We start from the raw sequence: 20,675 nt of genomic DNA, 5'->3' as shown, positions 1-20,675 counted from the left end.
AACTTTGCCCCAGCCCCAAAATAGGATATTTTGGGGGCAGCTCAAAATTTTTAAATGTAAACACCTATCATGTGACCCCTCATTTTAACGGGTTTATCAAGAGAAATTGAATGGTGCAAACTATAGGTCATTATCGCACCCCTAATCGAAATGGCAGCCATTTTAATTTAAGATAAGCATGCAAGATAAAAGTCTGGACACCCCCAGTTAACTTTAGAACGTGTGGCAGTGGGAAAACCAAACTTGGCACATGTTTACAACATTTAAAAATTCACTTTTTCATTTAAGTTAAGAACTTGTACCCGGCCCCCAAAATGGGGTATTTTGGGGGCAGCCCCAAATTTTCAAATTCAAACACCTATCTCGTGACCCCTCATTATAAAGGGTGTCCCAAAACAAATTAAATGGCGCAAACTAGAGGTCAATATCGCACCACTAATCGAAATGGCAGTCATTTTTAAATATCCCCTATTATCTTTTTATAGCAGGAAAACTAATCTCAGCATACCTTTATAAAAAAAGAGAGTTCACCTTTTGGTCATTATTAAAATATTAAATTTTTAAAGTTAACTGGGGGTGTCCAGACATTATCTTGCTTGCTCATCTTAAATAATTAAAATGGCTGCCATTTTGATTAGGGGTGCGATATTGACCTCTAGTTGGCGCCATTCAATTTCTCTTGAAAAACCTTTTAAAATGAGGGGTGTTTACATTTGAAAATTTGGGGCTGCCCCAAAAATATCCCATTTTTGGGGCTGGGGCAAAGTTGTAACTTTGATCAAAAAGTGCAATTTCTTATGTTGTAAATATGTGCCAAGTTTGGTTTTCCTACTACAACGCGTTAAAAAGTTAACTGGGGGGTTCCAGACTTTTGCCCAATCCTGTAGATAGGACAAGTATATCATAATAACGTAACTACCTTTCTAAATACATGTAAACAATATTTATTTAATGACTCGTAAAATTTAAATTAGAATAAACATAATTACAAAACAATTAAAACAAAGAATACAACATTTGTACCATAAATCTCTTTACTTTGTTCAAAATAACCGTAAAATAACAAAGTTATCAATTGCAGTTAAGTAATATTTTTTAAACATTGGAGTATATACGTACACCAAAGTTTAACTTATGACAGCTTCAATTGACCAGCCACAATTACATGAGTTAGTAATAAATATTGTTTCTAATCCGCTGTTACAATATTGAACATGATGTGCTAACATACCAAAGTATTTGGTTGAAACAATAATTTTACAGTAAAGTGAAGTATTATCAATTATTTGTCCCGAAACACATAATTTATTACTATTGTAAAATTTTAGGTGTTCGAATATTAAACTGTTTTGGTCAGGTACAGTCCTGAATACAGGCCAAATATTTGGGCTGAATGAAAACAACGTAAAATATGAGAAATTCAAATTAGATATCGAGAATGGGGTGCTGACATTTTTATCATAAAAATCAATTTTACCTACGACCGTTTTTTAAAGTAGCCATTTCAGTCCAGTTCTTAGAATTGAAAAGTTTCACTTTACAGCTGTTTACTTTCATATCCGCATAGTTTCATTTCATATCCGCATAGTTTTCTCATATCCACACAGGTAACGGACCAATGAGGTTCAAGTATTGAGAGAAAAGAATTAAAATTGTAATGCTTCGAACGTCAACTAATCAGCTGATCAGCTGATAAGTTGACCAAATTAATTGTTGATCCGACTTGTTCATGTTGATACTCGCGTATTCTTAATTAAGTTGGTGGAAGTCCAAAAATAAATGAAATATTTGCCGAATTGTACCTGATACAATATTATTTATGGTAAGAATGCTGCTAGCAATGTAATATTTAACAAAGTTTAACAAACACGTAATTACACGAAATCAGCTAATTATACAACAAGTCGTTGCATCACTTTCAGTGGCAATGACAATAGGTACACGAAAACATAACCTCTCTAAAAAGTTATCAGTAGTTATTGTTAGTAATTAAATCCAGATTGATAGTAATTAAAAAACGGTCGTAGGTAAAGTAGTGTACGCAACTCGCGTTAATAGTCTTTACGACACTCGTAGAAGTTTTTAAGGCACTCGCCAAGGCTCGTGCCTTAAATTTTCTACTCGTGTCGTAAAGACTCACTTAACACAATCGTTGCGTAAACTAATATTAATCCTGAACCATATAGAGTAATTAAGGAAATAATCATAAATACATTAAACAACGTGTTCGATGCATACAAAATTACTGATTGCCTTAAGCCGGAATTTTGTTGCTGAAAGTTGGATCAATAAATAATTGATGTAGCTCTTTTCGGACAGGCTGACATCACTGTAACGCTCCTTTCATCGGACCTCTTCGAGTTCTTTTTCCTCAGTCGTTCCCTGTTCCTGAAGGTGAGATGATGGATAGTCGCCTCACAAGTCTCTTTGAATCTGCAGTTTCGAACATCGACTTTCAATATGGTACGATTGGTCCGCATAACGTCCGCCATCCGCTTACCTACGTCAGGACCCAGGTCGTTGTTGGTCAGATCCAGGGTCACAAGGGTGTCGTTGAACCTCAGCATGTCTACCAAGTCGTCTCCAGCTTCCTTCCTCAAACCGCAGCCTGCGAGTATCATATGTTCAGGATATTTGCTCTTGCTCAACCCCGCAGCGATGTGCCTCCCGCCCTCGTCACCAATCAAGTTGAACTTTAGGTCGACAGTTTCCAAATTTGCCGAGTCCTCCATTGTCAATGCGAACGCCAAAGCTTGAGCCCCTTCAGCGGTAATTAAGTTGTTTTGGAGTTTTAAGTGCTTAAGAGAATGCTTAATCGTTATGAAATGACCGAGTGCTTTGCTACCCACATCGGTGACCTTGCAATGAGCGATTTCTAATTCCTTAAAACTTTTACAGTGCTCTAAGCTTTTTAGTATAGTGATGAGTTTATTATCGTCAATGTCACTGCACGATATTCTGAGGATTTGTAGATTTCCTGAAAGTTTCAGCCCGTTGGCTAGTTTTTCTATGTCTTTTGGGTGGATTCTGAAACATTTAAACGTAAATTTCATACCGATTCCTTTCACTCCGAACTGCAAGTCGAGCTCGTGCAGATTCTCCAGGATGGTCAACACCGGACACAGGTCGAGATGCTGCGGTATGAAGTCCTCTGTGCTGCAGAGGTCCGGGTCGACAGGAGCCGCCTGCAACACTCTAGGTGGTTGTAGCTGAGATATCTCCAGACGATTCACAAAAGGACAGCAAAGCTTCAACGTGTTTCCCATTTCTACCCAATCCGTATAGCCCGGCTCCTCGGTCTCTATCATGTCTCTAATGTATCTTTCGGTGAACATTCTCTTCCAGGAACCATCGTATCTTGTCACGTCATTCATTGTCGCCCAAGTGTTCAGACATCGGCGTTGCCAGTAGACGCCATCGGGTATGAGAGGAATTACTATTTCCAGAGGCAGCTCTGTTGAAAGTGTTTCCAAAAATATCATTAAATCGTCTTCGCCTAACATGGAGGTCACTCTCTTGTGCTCGTCGAAGTTATTCACGAAAAAGCGGATACACTCCTCGGCTAGCGAGGTTGGGATGGTGTCGTCCCATGTCCAGTTCTCGGCCCGGAGTCTACGTGCTCGCTCCCCGACCAGCCACAGGGTGGGAGTTGATGGCTCATACGCCTTCAGAGTGTTGGGTGGAACAGTGTGTGGAACTCTCATAGTAGGCTTTCTGCAATTTAAATAAGCGAAAAGTCAATTAAGCGTTCCGGATACAAGTAATTTAATAATAAGGTTTGTTACTATGACTACAATGATTAAGGTTGTACCGTTCACTGTAAATCCTTACGGGTCAAAAATCAAATATATCAAAAATCCGACAAAATCCGACCATGGGAAATTACTAAAAAATCAAATTCAAAGTGGTGGCAAATTTCTTAATTTTTGTGATATTTGTTTTAAGACTTTTGGTGGTATGGGATAACGGAAAGCACATATACATATCAGATTGGATGTTGAAATATCAAATAAATACAAGAATAGACTTTATTAAACGACAAGGGCATATTTAGGTGGGGGGGAGGGGGCAAACATGGCGGTTTGCGCTATGCGTTAAAACGCTAATATTTCGAAAACGGTAAAAGATAGAACATCGGTTAAAACGTCGTTGTAATTCTAAAAATGTGGACTACAATAATGGTTATTGAGTCCGAGGTCGTATCTCTATAAATAAACAAGTTATTGTATAAAATATGTAAAAATGGACTTTTCGTGTAGTTTTTTTTTCGCGAAAGTAGATAAAATTTGTGAGTGTCGCAAAGAAGTAATATCAAATATCTTTGCTGATAGTTGTAATATGGACTGTGGTGATAAAAAATACGCATGTCGTCTACTTTACAGGTGGTCGAGAACTTGGGGGGAAGGGGGCAAAGATGGCGGAACGCGCTATGCATTAACACGACTGTAGCTCGACAACGGTACGAGATGGGACATCGGTTAAAACGTAGTTTTAATCCAAAAAATATGGCCAATAGAAAAGGTTATTCGAAAAAAAGTTGTATCTTAACTAATAAAAAAGTTATAGCAATAATAAGTTTAACAAAATCTACATTATACAGCTATTTTCTTCAAAAATCGTATGGATTGTTGATAAATAATAGTGTAATTACTTAATTACTCGGCTAAATATTTACCAGATGCATTTTCTTATAAGAAAAAAAATATTATTACGAATGTATATGGTTTAAAATGTAAAACACGGCCTCCAAACTACGTATACTACTTGGGGTTTCGCCGCAATCAAATGCATAATATAGATTACCACTACAAATAAAATTTTAATTATAATGTTATAGGTTATTACAATATAATTATGTAACAGATTCTATTAAATACAGTTATAGCCTATAAAATAAAAAACATAACAACAAAAGTAAATACCTTATAATAAAAAAATACGATAAATCTCTTCATTCTATCCATAACAATTACACTGATTGTTCATATTATTTGTTGAATTGAAATAGGTACCTAACTTTTGTAAGTTGGTGAAATTTTACTTTAAAATTGCCTAATCCACTAGTCACTAAGAACAAACGTATATAAAAACCAGCCACACACAATTTAAAAAAAAAACGTAAGCAACTTAAAAAAAAATGTAGCCTATTGAAATTTAAAAAAAAACTATTAAAAGTTATAATAGAATGTTATTTGTACAAATAAAATACAATAAATGTCAGTAGTCTTAAATTGTACAAATACTTTCACAACCCCGATATCACTGAGTTGGAAGGCAATGAACTTTGGGGGAAGCACTGCGCAGCAATTATGACGCAACCTATCGAACGAACCCAAGGCGTTTTGAGGCCTTGTTTTACATTTTAAACCATATTACATTCGTAATAATATTTTTTTTTCTTATAAGAAAATGTATCTGGTAAATATTTAGCCGAGTAATTAAGTAATTACACTATTATTTATCAACAATCCATACGATTTTTGAAGAAAATAGCTGTATAATGTAGATTTTGTTAAACTTATTATTGCTATAACTTTTTTATTAGTTAAGATACAACTTTTTTTCGAATAACCTTTTCTATTGGCCATATTTTTTGGATTAAAACTACGTTTTAACCGATGTCCCATCTCGTACCGTTGTCGAGCTACAGTCGTGTTAATGCATAGCGCGTTCCGCCATCTTTGCCCCCCTCCCCCAAAAGTTCTCGACCACCTGAAAAGTAGGCGAAATGTTTTTTTTTTTATCACCACAGTCTATAGTACAACTATCAGCAAAGATATTTGATATTACTTCTTTGCGACACTCACAAATTGATTCTACTTTCGGTAAAAAAAAAAACTACACGAAAAGTCCATTTTTACATATTTTATACAATAACTTGTTTATTTATAGAGATACGACCTAGGACTCAATAACCATTATTGTAGTCCACATTTTTAGAATTACAATGACGTTTTAACCGATGTACTATCTTTTACCGTTTTCGAAATATTAGCGTTTTAACGCATAGCGCAAACCGCCATGTTTGCCCCCTCCGCCCCCACCTTATCGACCACTTTTGAAATAGGCGACATACGTAATTTTGATCACCACAGTCCATACTACAATAATCAGCAATAACATTGCGTACTACTTTCATGCATGCTCAAACCCCCTCAGCTCCTGGACTACGTATTCATTTTACGGACGGGGTTTTGTAGTCAGCTGAAACCTTATTTTTTATCACTCTGTATTCGAAAATAGCCCATTTCCAAACAGCTGAGATCTTCGAAAATCTTCAATTTCCATACACCAAAAACAAATAGTGATCAGCTGACTTTTCCTCACATAACCATTACTTTCGTTACATAAATATTACTTTTGGTTTCGTTACACAAACAATACTTTGTCTCAAAGTTACAACTGAAGAAAAATGAATGGATTACGAAATAGCAAAAAAATGTTTTTAAAGTAGTTTTTTTTACCGTGATAACAAGTATTGTTCAATACTCGTCACGAAAGTCTCATTTCGGGGCGAGATAGTGTTTAACATGGGAATCGAAGACGAGCATGGGAAACAGTATCGAGTAAACTATAAGTAAAAACTATCGATTTACTTTTTCATTTGATGTCCCCAGAGGCCAGAAACACAATCCGTTCAAATTCACACATATATAGGCTAATTAATAAAATTAATTTAAAAAGAGTACTTAATTTTCAATAATTTATTAGCTAATATAAAGGGTGCGCCAAAATAACCTGACGGTTTTTAATACTAAATAACTCAAAAACAAACTACAATTTCATGTATTAAATAACGTTATATTGTACACACTACTATGCCATTTTCATTTATGAAAAATTATATCACTCAGGTTATATCACCTTCTCCTAAACACAGGCTTCCCATTTTTTTTGAATATTTGCAGTCACCTTCGCCTGATGAATAGAAGCAATCTCTTCCCTGACACACTGCTTGAGTTCAGGAATGGTTTGAAATTTCGAAACAAACATTTTGCTTTTTAAGTATCCCAACAGCCAACAGTCACACAAAATTAAGTCTGGGGATCGAGCTGACCACAGCACATCACCTAACCAAGAGATCACTTTACCGGGAAAGAGTTCACGCAAAACTGACTTTGAATAATTGGCTGTATGACAAGTTGCGCCGTCCTATTGAAACCACGTGTTAGTCGTGTCTATCCCTCATAAAATCCGCAGTTGTGGAACCAAAAAACCCCTCAGTATTTCCAAATAGCGTTCCGAGTTTACAGTGACAGGGGGGTGTTCCCACTTTCGTCCTCAAAAACATATGGTCCGATGACTCCAAACAGTGCCACACCACACTGCACCACACTAGACAGTAACTTTCTTTTGACGACGTGGTGTTTTACCAAACATAACCTAAAAATGGCATAACATAAGCAATCGTTCACTACAACAATGAGGTCTCTAGCTAGTATAACAGCTGACTTATTACAAAACAGAAACCGTCAAGTTTTTTTTTGGCGCACCCTTTATATGTGTGTGTCTGTTGGCACGATAACTCGAGCAAAAATGGTCGGATTTTGATGAAATGTGGTACAAACGTGTGACCCTCTGTTTATTCGAAGAAGTTCACGAACCAGTGTGATCGGACCATCGGAACGGTTAAGGGGTAAAAATTTGGGGTTTCTCATTTTTAACCCTCCAAACTTAAAATTTTCCAATTCTCTCCAAACCATCTTAAAGAGCTTAAAAAAACAAATAATTTAGTATATTGATTAAAACAAGCACACTTTATTACCCTCCTTGTAGCAGCAAACATGAGTAGGTACTAATTAAACCTTATGTTATTGAAATAGATTTAACTAGGTGAAACCCGTCGAAATCGGCGGTTACTTTCAAGGCTTACACTAATTCATCTAACTGCGATAAATTGAGTGAAATTATACATATTTTAAGCATTTAGCATTGTTTAAAGATTAATAAGCGTAAAAACAAGAATAATATTAATTGCGTTTTTAAAATTTTGAAGTTTTGAGAAATTGGTTTTGGGGTTACTGTTAAAGCTGGAATTCCTAGAAATGGGGGATGTCAGTTAGATGTCTCAGCCTTATCAATTACATAAAGTTGTCAATATAATCTTTCTACGGAATGTTAGGTGTAGTGGAATAAACTTGAAGTAATGATCCCTTTTATTCTTGAACTGTTAGGGGCCTCCTCATTTATATGGTCGTGCGGCTTCATTGGCAACAAATAATGCGAATTACATAGTAATGAAGCATTTCCAAAAAGCAAAAAATAATGTAAATTGTCTGTTACGTAAATATTGATGCATACATTGTGAATCAACGTATCTTATAAAGTATGATGTGATCTAGTTTGAAATAAATACGACTTTCCGTCATGACAGTAGCTGATTAAATAGTATTTACTCATTGTGCCATTTTTACAGCCAAAATGTCGTGTTATTTTCAATAATGTTACCAACCCAGTGGGCCACGGTCCGTAATATAGGCCACAGTAAATAATTTGTCAACATAGGTACCATTTTAGGCAAGGTTTCTGTGTTTGGATGTTATTAGAAACGGTAAGAGCACAATAAAATTCTACTGCGGATGAATTTTCTGTTGGAGAAATATAAGCCGAGCTATAAATGTCACAATGCGAGTTTGAGCATTTTGTAACTATATTATATGGGTAAGTTACATAGATTTTTAGGCTGCTCAGTGCACTTTAAGAATATATAGTTTAGAGATAAATTAAATGGTTTTTGTTGCCGAGTAGCGCTAGTAAACATGCACAACCCTTCTCGTTAGTCTAATAACATTCAAAGGCTCTCTAAGAGTTCAAGTTCTTATTTATATACATATCTATACATTATTATGTTTTCCCTAAGCTGAATGAATACATCGAAGTAACCTCTCTGAAAAGTCTGCAGTATATTGCAGTTTTCCAGCTTAATGACTTTCTAAATCATGCACATATTTCTACATAAATATTGTAAAATGTTTTATCCAGTTGCTGTAAACCACAATTAATTTAACAAAATATGGACACGGCTCAAATGGGCACCGTGCTCTTCTGCGCTTGTATTATTTTGTATTGTATTACACCATCGAAGATATTTCCAACGATTGAAAGCATGTATGACAATAATCTCATGAACCCATGTTGATATGTTTAGAATATTATGACAAACTATAGGGAAAAGGTATGAAAAAGTTGAGAAATAATTGTCTATTGTGAAAAAAGGATTTTCCACTGATTTCGTAATGGGACGTTATATTTCAACACATGGCATGATACAGAAGAAAATCCAGTTTAAAATCAGAAAATAACATTGCAAATACTTCTTTTGGACTATTCAGTAACTCCCAATAAATGTGTACTGTTTAAAATACAATTTTAACATTAACAGCTGTTTTATTAAAAAGTATTATCCACATGACCAAAATGTAAACAAATCTGTGGAGGGATCTTTAAAGGCTTCTGGGACAGAGACCTAATCGAATTTACTTCGTTTTTCTTTTGATAACTCATCTACAGACCAAGACCTTTCTTTGGACACCTCTACCAAGTTTCTACGCCCAGCCGTTCTCTCAAATTAGTGGAGACAAAGTGTCCAATTAAATATTTAGATTCGTCCATGTTAATCTTATGGGAGAAAATCCAACTTTGATGGATGATCTTGTCCAAACTAATAAAGATATCAAAAAACGAAAAAGACTTTGCAAAACTACGGATCAGGGCAATTATTTTGACACTTTAATCATAAAAATCGGTCCAAAAATGAGGGAGGAGTTCTGTTCACAAAAATCGGCTTAGCGTATTATATATATAGAAGATTGAAAATCATTTCAGGCAAATAGAAATTCGCTTAGTTTGTATGTTTGCTGTGGTGGGGGTATATATATATATATACATATTTAAATGTATATATATATATATATATAATTACACTAGCAGAGTACCCGTCCTTCGTACGGAGTTGGAATATAAGTAGAAAATGCTTATTGCAGTTATACTCAAGCTTTGCGTTTGCAATAAGGGAGGACACAGTTGGATATTTTGCTTTTTTAAATTTACAGTATTCTATAGTATTACACATCTACCATAGCCATAATGTTCTACCACTTCACCTAAACAATAGAGAAAAATAAATTATCAACAATTCACAAAATATCACAAATTATTCATGAAATGAAAAACATAAACATAACTGTAAACAATCCTACTTTGACAGTTCTCATTGCGAATCATAGCTTTTTGTTGCTGCTTAGTCCAAATTAGCTGTTTTCATAAATGCAAAAAAATATAGTGCTGCACCCTGTTGGTAAATCTTATAACTTTTTAACGCTTTTCCATATCATAGAACCAACTTTTTTAATTGAAAGAGCTGACTAAATTCTTTAATTCCCTTTAAATATGAATACTCATAAGGTTAACATGGGGAATCACAGAGCCACTGGGGCGGAGCCCGAAAGGATTTTTGAGATAAGAATATGCCTATATGTTAATCGGGAATGTAAGCTATCATCATGCCAAATTTCAGCCCAATCCGTCCAGTGGTTTATGCGTGATTGAACTTCAAACACACAAACAAACAAACAAACAAACACACAGACTTTCACATTTATAATATTAGTAAGATATTTTAGTAATTAACTAGAGGACGGCCCGTGGTCGAAAACTCGAACTAAAGTATGTGTTGTGCAAACTTCTCTATTTTCACCCCACGCTGTAAATAAAACATGTGATTGGAATTTCTTCCATTCGTTTGATTTTTTGTTTATATTTTGTTGTCATTTCTTATTTGTCACCAACATGGAAACCCTCATGGCAACATGACAAGGCCTATGTTAATTTTTTTAAATTTTAAATACATTTTTTGTGCTCATTTTTGAGCTTATTTTAATTTAAAAAGGGGCTCTGCACATCTACAGACAAATATCTTTCATTTGGTACCAAGCGCATGTAATTCGGTCCAGTAAGTATGGTCACAAGGCGTATATAAAACACTGTTTAAAATATTTGTATGAAATATATTTTATAAAAATATTGTTAACGGTTATGTTTATGTTTTCACCTACGACCGTTTTTTAAAGTAGCCGTTTCATTACAGTTCTTAGAATTGAAAAGTATCTCATAACAGCATCGTTTACTTTCATATCAGCATAGTTGCAACATGCAATAGCATCGTAACAACACGGGTAACGGACCAATGAGGTTCAAGGATTGAGAGAGGAGAAGCAAAATTTAATGATTCGAAATTAAACTAAACAGCTGTTCAGGCCAATTTAATTGTTGATTGGTGCAATTAGTATTTTGATACAATGTTTCATTGCATCACTGTCAGTGGCAATTAGAGGTTATATAAAAAAAAAAAAAAAAAAAAAAAAAAAAAAAAAAAAACACAACCTCTATTAGAAGTTATGAGTAGTGATTTTTAGTAATTAAAACACCGTCGTAGGTAAAGTAGTGTACGCAACTCGCGTAAATAGTGTTAACGACACTCGTAGAAGTTTTTAAGGCACTCGCCAAGGCTCGTACCTTAAATTTTCTACTCGTGTCGTTAACACTATCTTTACGCAATCGTTGCGTAAACTACTATTAATTTAATAAATGATGTGTGTTTTGCATTGGTTTACCTTTTTTAGGTTCCCAATCAGCTTATTTACTCTAAATCTATGTCAATGATTATGCAACTGATTTTTCTTCCCTTTCTTTCCTTTTCTGCGAAGCAAGGGTACAGCAGCTAGTAATTACATACTCGTATTTTAGTAATTAATATCTATTTTATTTAATCTGTCCTGTTGTGTTGGGGTTCCAAACAGCTGGCTGTGGCTCTGCCCAACCAGTTGGGACCTTACAAAGCTGTTTATGCATTATTCATGAGGCTACAAAGTTTGGGCCACGAGTGGCTGCTGTAAAAAGTGCTTTTGTTGTTTCAATTACAACTTTAAAATCTATCTTCAAGGAATAGCTGTGTTAGATGTAATCTGATTTATGATACAGTTAGACAAAACAATCTTCTATACGATATATAATACGCTAAGCCGATTTTTGGAAACAGAACTCCTCCCTAATTTTTGGACTGATTTTGATGATATAAGTGTAAAAAACATTTCCCTGATCTGTAGTTTTGCAAACTGTTTTCCGTTTTAATATCTTTATTAGTTTGGGCAGGATCTTCCATCAAAGATGGATTTTCTCCCATAAGATTAACATGGGCGAATCTAAATATTTAATTGGAAACTTTGTCTCCATTAATTTGAGAGAACGGCTGGGCGTAGAAACTTAGTAGAGGTGTCCAAAGAAAGGTATGGGTCTGTAGATGAGTTATCAAAAACCTGGTTTCACCTAGTCTATATCTATATATATATATAATACGCTAAGCCGATTTTTGTAAACAGAACTCCTCCCTCATTTTTGGGCCGATTTTGATGATTAAAGTGTAACAAAATTTCCCTAATCTGTAGTTTTGCAAAGTGTTTTTTGTTTTTTGATATCTTTATTAGTTTGGGCAGGATCTTTAATCTAAGTTGGATTTACTCCCATAAGATTAACATGGGAGTATATAAGAGTTACATAAGATTAACTACTTGATTGAGGGAGTAACGGATATACCTACCTCCCTTTGAAGTTAGAACGTGTCTTCCCAACAAACAGATTTTTTTTCAAATAAAATCATTAAAGTAGATTAATATAATAATATATAATAATTATATTATATAATATTATATAATAATTAATATAATAATTAACCATACGTAGATTAATCTACATTACACTGATGAAATCACGGAAGTGTTTACCTACAAAAGATCCACCAATACGATTTTAATACTATTTAAAGGTTCTTCCAAAGAAATAGATACCATATAGCATACTAACAACTCCGATGACGTACAGTGTGGGAAATATTTTATTCATTGAATGAACTCAATTTATCGCAGTTAGATGAATTAGCGAAAGCCTTGAAAGTAACCGTCGATTTCGACGGGTTTCACCTGGTAAAATTATTAAACTCTAAAACTGAAGTAAATTGTCTGTATCTGTAGAAAGATTAGGTAGTAGTTTTAAAGACCAATTTACATAGCATTCCCTCAACTTAATAACACATTACAAACTTAAATACATAAAACGCCTGTATTAATCACCAAACGAACCCATTGTGTTTAAGTTTTTTGTAATATGTCTTTTAAAAACGTGTTTTAATTAATAGTCTAACAGATTTTATCATGCTCAGAAAGTTTTCATCTTGATGTGTAATGTGCAAACGGAAACTATTAAAATAAATTGGACCAGCTGAAAATTGGTAATTTTCACACCATTTTTTCCCGCTGAGGGACATATTTTGAGCTTTGTTGACTGGGCTATATGTGCAGTTCTTCTGGCAGTTCATATTCATTTATTTCAACTATAAATATTCAGCGCCTCCAAATGTAACCACAACTAAACACACGCCAAACAACTTTTTAGATTTCATAAATGGATGGTTAGTCTAATTGCAGTATCCCAGGTCAATGATGACGTTGTGTTGTTTCTATGTCATTCATCTGTATATCTTTGGATAAAACCCGTCTGAGGTCGTGGTGGTAATTTAAAATCGTATTTCTGAGGATTCTTGATCTCCTTCTTTATGACATCAATATTTCCGGGCCTAATCCAAACAAAGTTTAAACATTCAAAAACATTGATTGTAAACAAAAAGCCACCAATATAAATTAAAACATGTAAAAGTTGTGATTTTCCTATCCTTTCCTAAAAAAGTTGAGCAGTAAAATAATTTGCATATCATTTTTTTAAGACTCGTGTACAGAGCCTCGACTTGTATATATTGATGGTGTTACCAATCTCGGTGGTCTACTAATCTTACTTATTTCCTATAATCAATGACAAAATCATAGTAAATAAAATAACCTCATAGTTCTATAGAGCATTTTTATATTTAACCAGCTGTTAGTGAAACAAATTATATTGCACTAAAACAAACCGAAGATTACAAAGATTACTTAAAAGAATAATTTGAACATCCTGGTATTTTACTATGTATATTTAAATAATCTGTCATCCTCCTATCGAAGGATTGAACGTATCAATGATTAGCATTACACATAGTATAAATAAGTCAACCCTAAAATGTCTTTTAATCTTATCCAAATTTGTGTTACAATCGCTGAATGTTTACAGCTGTTATATTAAGCAAATTATATTATACCAAAAGCTATAGACATACCAAGAACAAAACAACCTGCGCAGAAACGAAAAGATCACGTGGTTCGCGCAGGTAGGTGTGGCGTACCATTCAAATCTGCGCGGCTCGAAACGGCCCAGGGTTCTTTTGTTTCTGGTATTACTATAGTTTAGAATCTTAGCGTCGGCTGCTAGACTTTTCAAAAATTAAAACTTAATTTCTAAATACTTGGGACCCCAAACTAACATTATGGCTTCGACATTCCCTAGTTCTCAAAATTATCTTTCTTTCAACACAAAAATCATGAAAATCCGTCGAGTGGTTGATTCAGAATCGTGAAATAAAAAACCCTGTCACGTTTTAATATTATAGATGATGATGATGATGATGATGATATGATATGATGATGATTTGTCCATAAATAACACTGACCCTCGATGAAAAACACATGTAGGCTACTGTGCCATATTCGATTTCAGCTTCGAGCTCTTCATTTTTCAGCTTATGAGTAAAACCATTAATGCAATAATGCAGTATAAGTTAACCAATCTCCATTAATCCTTTTTCTCACGCCAGAAGCTTAAACGAAACTATTTTTTCAAGATACACTAGCATACTTTCCATCGCTATTAAGATATGATCAGTGAGTGATCATTCTGAAAGTAATAAGCTATTCAGTTTACGTCTTAGCTTATTTGCAAATTCGGTATATTCCTTTTCACGACACTATGATGTTTTTGGCTGTATTACATACGTTGATTGGTGGCTGAAAGTTACGTTTTGCTGGCCATGCCAGCTGTCATCGTAATTTGGGGACCGAGCAGGTTTTTACAGCCCGGGGCCGCAAAATCAGCTGTCCGCTTACTTACTTAAAACATGAATGCATTAAATACACAATCAAAATACATAGCATTGTAATAGAATTGTGTTATTGTCACCGTTGCCTAGCAACTATTTATTTTTATCTATATATTAATTTGAAACTGTTTTTCTTTGTCATAGCTAAATTGAGAGAACGGCTGGGCGTAGAAACTCAGTAGAGGTGTCTAAAGAAAGGTCTTGGTCTGTAGATGAGCCATCAAAAGAGAAACGTGGTAAATTCCCTTGGGGCTCTGCCCCAGTGGCCTTTGAATTCCCATCCCATGTTATTCTTATGGAGGAAAACTGGGTTTTTGTCCCAGCTAATTTGAGAGAACGGCTGGGCGTAGAAACTTGGTAGGGGTCTCTAAAGAAAGGTCTTGGTCTATAGATCAATCAATAATCAATCAATCGTTGAGATGGGGACGCCACGGAGCCATCAAAAGAGGAACGAGGTAAATTCCCTTGGGGCTCTGCCCCAGAAGTCTTTAAAGTTGCCTCTTCAGATTTGTTTACCATATGCATAATTCTACACTACTTTTTAATGAAACAGCTGTTAATATTTAAATTGTGATTTATTGAATTTTTCAAAATGAAGTACAGTATTTGCAATGGGTTTTTCTGATTTTAAAATCGATTTTATTCTGCATCATGTCATGTTTTGCAATATAATGTTCTATTACCAAATCAGTGGAAAATCCTAATATCACAGTTACTCTTAAAATTATTTCTTATGGAGTTAACTTATATCTAGGGCCTATTGTATGGCTTGGTTTCTGCCTTTTTTTACCACTTCTTGGAGATTGTACGTAGGTGATATTCTTTGGCGTATTGCATCTGTAGACGAAACTTGGGTTGGTGAAATTATTACAATGGAACAAAGCGAGAAATCCTGGACAATTTGATGATATAGGCTAAAAATAAAACTGAATTAACAATATGCTACATTTCTTGAGCAATCATTGAAATAACCGATTTGCAAACAATGGAAACATAGAAAAAGTCATAGAACACAACCAAGTAGAAGAAAAGAAATAATGTTTTTTTTTTTCATTTATAATCGTTATTATAGACAACCTAATGCGGCTATGAGAGGGAAAAATTTGTAGAAACACTAAAAAACAGGATCAGCTTTTTGAGAAAAGATAAGATATTTACAAAAGATGTTGATTATATCTAACTGTTGTGTAGATCGTGAGTATTTCCATAATCTTCGTGAGTCACCTGTAATGCTTCGCAATTGCTCGAATTCGAGCAACAGGTACACTAGTTTTTGCTGATTCCTCAAATTATTTCTTCACATAACCTTAAAGTTGTAGTTGTGTTGACTACCAGTGTACTTATATATAGTGGCGAATAGTGGTAATAGGGTATAGTGTGGTGAAAAATAGTGTTCGTACCACGGACCGAAATGGTTTTGCAGCTCTCGATCGATTTAAGTTATCGACTTCGTCTCGAACTTAAAAAACTATTTCGAGCCGGCAAAACCCCATTTTAGGCCCTAGGTACGAAATATACTATTTGCTGGCCATGCCAGCTGTCATCGTAATTTAGGGACCGAGCAGATTTTTACATCCCGGGGCCTCAAAATCAGCTGTCCGCTTACTTACTTAAAATATGAATGCATTTTAAATACACAATCAAAATCCATAGCATTACAATAGAATTGTGTTATTGTCACCGTTGCCTAGCAACTATTTATTTTTCCTACAGTCACCCGACAAAGTTGGCTTCCTTGTACTGTTTATAGTACAGAAAACTGCTAATTGCTGCATATTTATACTTTGTCGTACGGTTTATACTTTGGCACACTTCAGGATTCTAACGAAACAACACAAAACAGCGTGGTTCTATTATGCACGTAATCCGTGTACGCTTGGAAATAGGTTTTTTTTTATTTTTTTTTTAGGGAGAGGTGGGAAAATGCATTTATGCACACAGGTTGCTATTCTGTAGTGTGGGACTCCAACAGGCTTAAGGCCCAGAGACTACCCACTAAAAACCTCCTCTACTCTTCGGACACTAGCCTGGGAACACTTGTCGCACTTCATCAGAACTAGGCCGAGTTTGCCTACGCCCGAGGGGCTTACGCCGTGTCTAGCCGTTTATTTCTTATCAAATCTAGACTATGTTCCGATCTAGATCATTCTTTTTAGCTTGAAGGACATTCCGGACAAAGTGCGACCAGCAGTCCCAGTTGTCCTCACCCTTCAGGAAGGTCTCACAGATCGATTCAATCGACAGCACCCCAAGATGTTGAATGGCCTCCTGGTGAAGCATATCCCATTGTGGACAGTGGAAAAAAGTGTGTTCCGCGTCGTCGGGAATGCATGGGCAGTAAATGCAGTCAGGTGAATTCGTTTTGGCCATCAAGTGCAGGTACGACTGAAAATAGCCGTGACCTGACAAGAACTGCGTGAGGTAATAGTCAACCTCACCGTGTCGCCGTTCTACCCACGGTTGGACCTGCCTGATGAGTCTGGCAGTCCAACGTCCTCGAGTCTCCCTTTCCCAGCTTTCTTGCCACATCTGAAAAGTGCGGGAGCGCTCTTCTGTTCTTGCAGCGTCCTTTCCGATGTAGCCTTGTCTCTGGTAGATTGCCTTCCTCTCCGCTGCCAAGAGTTTGGCTGGGATAACTCCAGCGATCACCAAAACGGCCGGTTCGGATACCGTACGGTACGCGGAAGCGACCCTGAGTGCCGCCTGACGCTGCACTCGTGCGAGCCTCAACCTATACGCCTCCTTGTTAAGCGCGTCTGACCACACCTCAGAGCCATAGAGAAGCACGGACTGGACTGCAGACATCAGTAGTCTTCTACGGCTGGACCGGGGACCACCGACATTGGCCATAAGCCTACTAAGAGCAGCAACACTCCCAGCAGCCTTGTCCGCCGTACGGAAGATCTGGTCCCTCCAGCTCAGCTTGTTGTCCACCATGACACCAAGGTACTTGGCGGTTCGCGTGGTTTGGACAACTACGTTCCCAACTCGTAGCGGAACGATGGTTTCAATCCGTTTTTTCGTGAGAATGACGATCTCTGTCTTGCTCAGAGCGAGTGTCAGACCATGATCGGTCATCCAGGCGTTTACAACGCGCATGACTTGGTTCAGTTTCAGTTGGGCTAGCTCAACGTTGCGTGCAGCAATGAGGGCTGCGACGTCATCGGCGTACCCAACTAAAACGGTCTCCTCTGGCATCTCAGATCTCAGAAGGCTGTCGTAGGCAGCGTTCCACAAATCTGGGCCGAGTATCGAACCTTGCGCGGCACCGGAAGTAACATCCATCGTCCGCGAACCATCTTTAGTTTCGTAATTAAGAGTTCTGCAGCGCAGGTAGTCCTCGATCAGCCTCAACAGATATGCTGGTACGCGGAAGCTGTTCCTCAACGCGCTCAACATATCGACCCATCTCGCCGAGTTAAAAGCATTCTTGACATCTAGCGTAACAAGAAGCACGATACGGCGAGAGTAATGATTGAAGCTCTCGGCACGCTCTACCGCTCTGTGTACGCTTGGAAATAGGTTGGCAACACTAAGGATAATAATACTATGAGCAGCTGATTGACTATTATAACTACGATTTAACCTGTCATTTCGTGTTTATAGTTTATGTTCTCTTTTCGGTATTTCTGAACTTTCTAGACTTTTCTTTTAAACGTTTTTAAAACATTCCTACGATCTTAATAAACAAGAAAATACCTTTAAAGCATTTTTTTAGGGGCAGAAATCACTGCTAATTACAAAAAATATACGGAACTATTTTCTAAAGTCGAGGAAAAAATAGCGGAGTGATACGGACCGGGGACTACTTTCTCTTAGGCACCTATTTGTGTTGCCAGCTGAACCTAAAAACGTGTTGTATGTATAGTGTCTGAAAGACTAATTATTTACCTATATGCTTTATAGTGACTGTAGGAAAAATATAACACGAGTGTAACACGAGTGCAAAAGGCCTTTACTGCACAGTGCCACTTTGCTCACTAGTTACACAAATAACTATTTATTTTTGCTGATTCCTCAAATTATTTCTTCACATAACCTTAAAGTTGTAGTTGTGTTGACTATCAGTGTGCATTATTAAAGAGGTGAATAGTGGTAATAGGGTATAGTGTGGTGAAAAATAGCGTTCGTACCACGGACCGAAATAGTTTTGCAGCTCTCGATCGATTAAAGGTCTCGACTTCGTCTCGAACTTAAAAACTATCTCGAGCCAGCAAAACCGGCCCTAGGTACGAAATATACTATTGTGTAAGTTGCACAAGCCACACATTCGTCTCAACACATGTTTTAGTGAATTTCCCTATTGGGAAGTAGTTATAACAGTAGGTGGCACTGTAAGACCTGGGCCCGGGGCCAATTAAATTGTTCACTTTGATTCCCCAGAGGGTAAAAACACTATTCATTCAATTCTTTTTATATGTATGTCCTTGAACGTGATAGATAACTCGTGTAATTTTGGTCCAACTTAAATGAAATTTTACTTGAAAGAGTAGAGTGAGACAAAATTAAATGAGTTCGCGAACCAACGAGATAGGGTCATAGAAACAGGGATTTAGAACATTTCAAAAATTATTTTTCAAGTTTTTACCCTTAAAGCATGGAAAATACACGACTAAAAGTCAATACAAACATCGTGAAGAGCTTAAAAACGAATAATTTTGTACATTAATGCGTTGTTGTCAAATTAGGGGTTAAGGAGAGAAAAAATGTACATTTAAGATTCCTATGTTATTCTTAAAATTCATCTATATCATTGCATAGGCCTACTATTAACATTTGGATAAAAACAATTTTCACCTTTCCCGAAGCAGCAAACCTAAATTCTCGTTGAATCTAATGTTAAATAAATGAGGAATAAATGTGTCTTGTTTATGGAAATATTTTCAGAAAAATTGAAATTCGCTTAGTGTGCAGGTTTTTTGGGGTATTTATTACTACAAAAGAAATAAACATAAGGATAATGTAGGGGTTATAGGAAGATCTATGAAAATACGAAGTTGAGGTTATATCTCCAACAACTACGTAAAATTAAGATAGTGTGATAGGATACGCTCAAGCAGAACACACTGGTAATATTCGTATATGAATGCCAACTTTGAAATACAATACAGTTTGGTGTTGGATAGCTATGATAGCTATTGTCAAATGTACGATAGCAGTAACGCTAACATAACGTTTGGACTGACCCATAGAAGATCTTTGTCGGATTGTAAAACAACAATAAATTATCAGAAGTCGGAAATGTAGCCAAGTATATCAGACACCGAGGCGTCTTCCCACTCCAACCCAGCTCCAACCACGACTATCTTATCACTAACAATCTATACAGTCCGCAACTGTCAACATACATCTCAGAAGTTGACCAACAGTGGTTTCCAACGGTGGAGTTCTCGAACATTTGTGGCGTACATTAAATATCACTGTCACACATTCGTCAATGTGATTTACTCTTATTTTATATTCTTAACATAAATATTTAAATTCCGTTAGAAATGATTTTGTGCTTACAATATGACACATTTATCTACAATGTGGCTACGAAGTATTATTTATTCACTGTTTCATATTCTATAACTTAGTTGTACATTTAACTTAATCTCTGAAGCTACTTCACAATACCCAATGTGCACAGCACAACGCACGTCATGAAAATTAG

At 36.1% G+C, this 20,675-nt stretch overlaps 1 protein-coding gene across 1 annotated transcript in view; it reads right to left on the bottom strand.

Moving 5' to 3' along the window:
* Window positions 1-2,210: 2,210 nt before the first annotated feature.
* The window catches only part of LOC129005092 (dynein regulatory complex subunit 5-like), a 55,622-nt gene continuing 37,157 nt past the window's right edge, over window positions 2,211-20,675 (bottom strand). The window contains exon 2 of the mRNA XM_054433887.1: window positions 2,211-3,714. Coding sequence (XP_054289862.1) covers window positions 2,286-3,704 — 1,419 coding nt within the window. The 5' untranslated portion in view covers window positions 3,705-3,714 and the 3' untranslated portion in view covers window positions 2,211-2,285. The remainder of the gene's footprint in view (window positions 3,715-20,675) is intronic.

The sequence above is a fragment of the Macrosteles quadrilineatus genome, unplaced genomic scaffold, assembly GCF_028750875.1.
Source record: "Macrosteles quadrilineatus isolate MER2022 unplaced genomic scaffold, UCM_ALF_1.0 Scaffold_15__1_contigs__length_3749704, whole genome shotgun sequence".
NCBI lineage: Eukaryota > Metazoa > Arthropoda > Insecta > Hemiptera > Cicadellidae > Macrosteles > Macrosteles quadrilineatus.
This window is presented reverse-complemented; position numbering and strand designations above follow the sequence as displayed.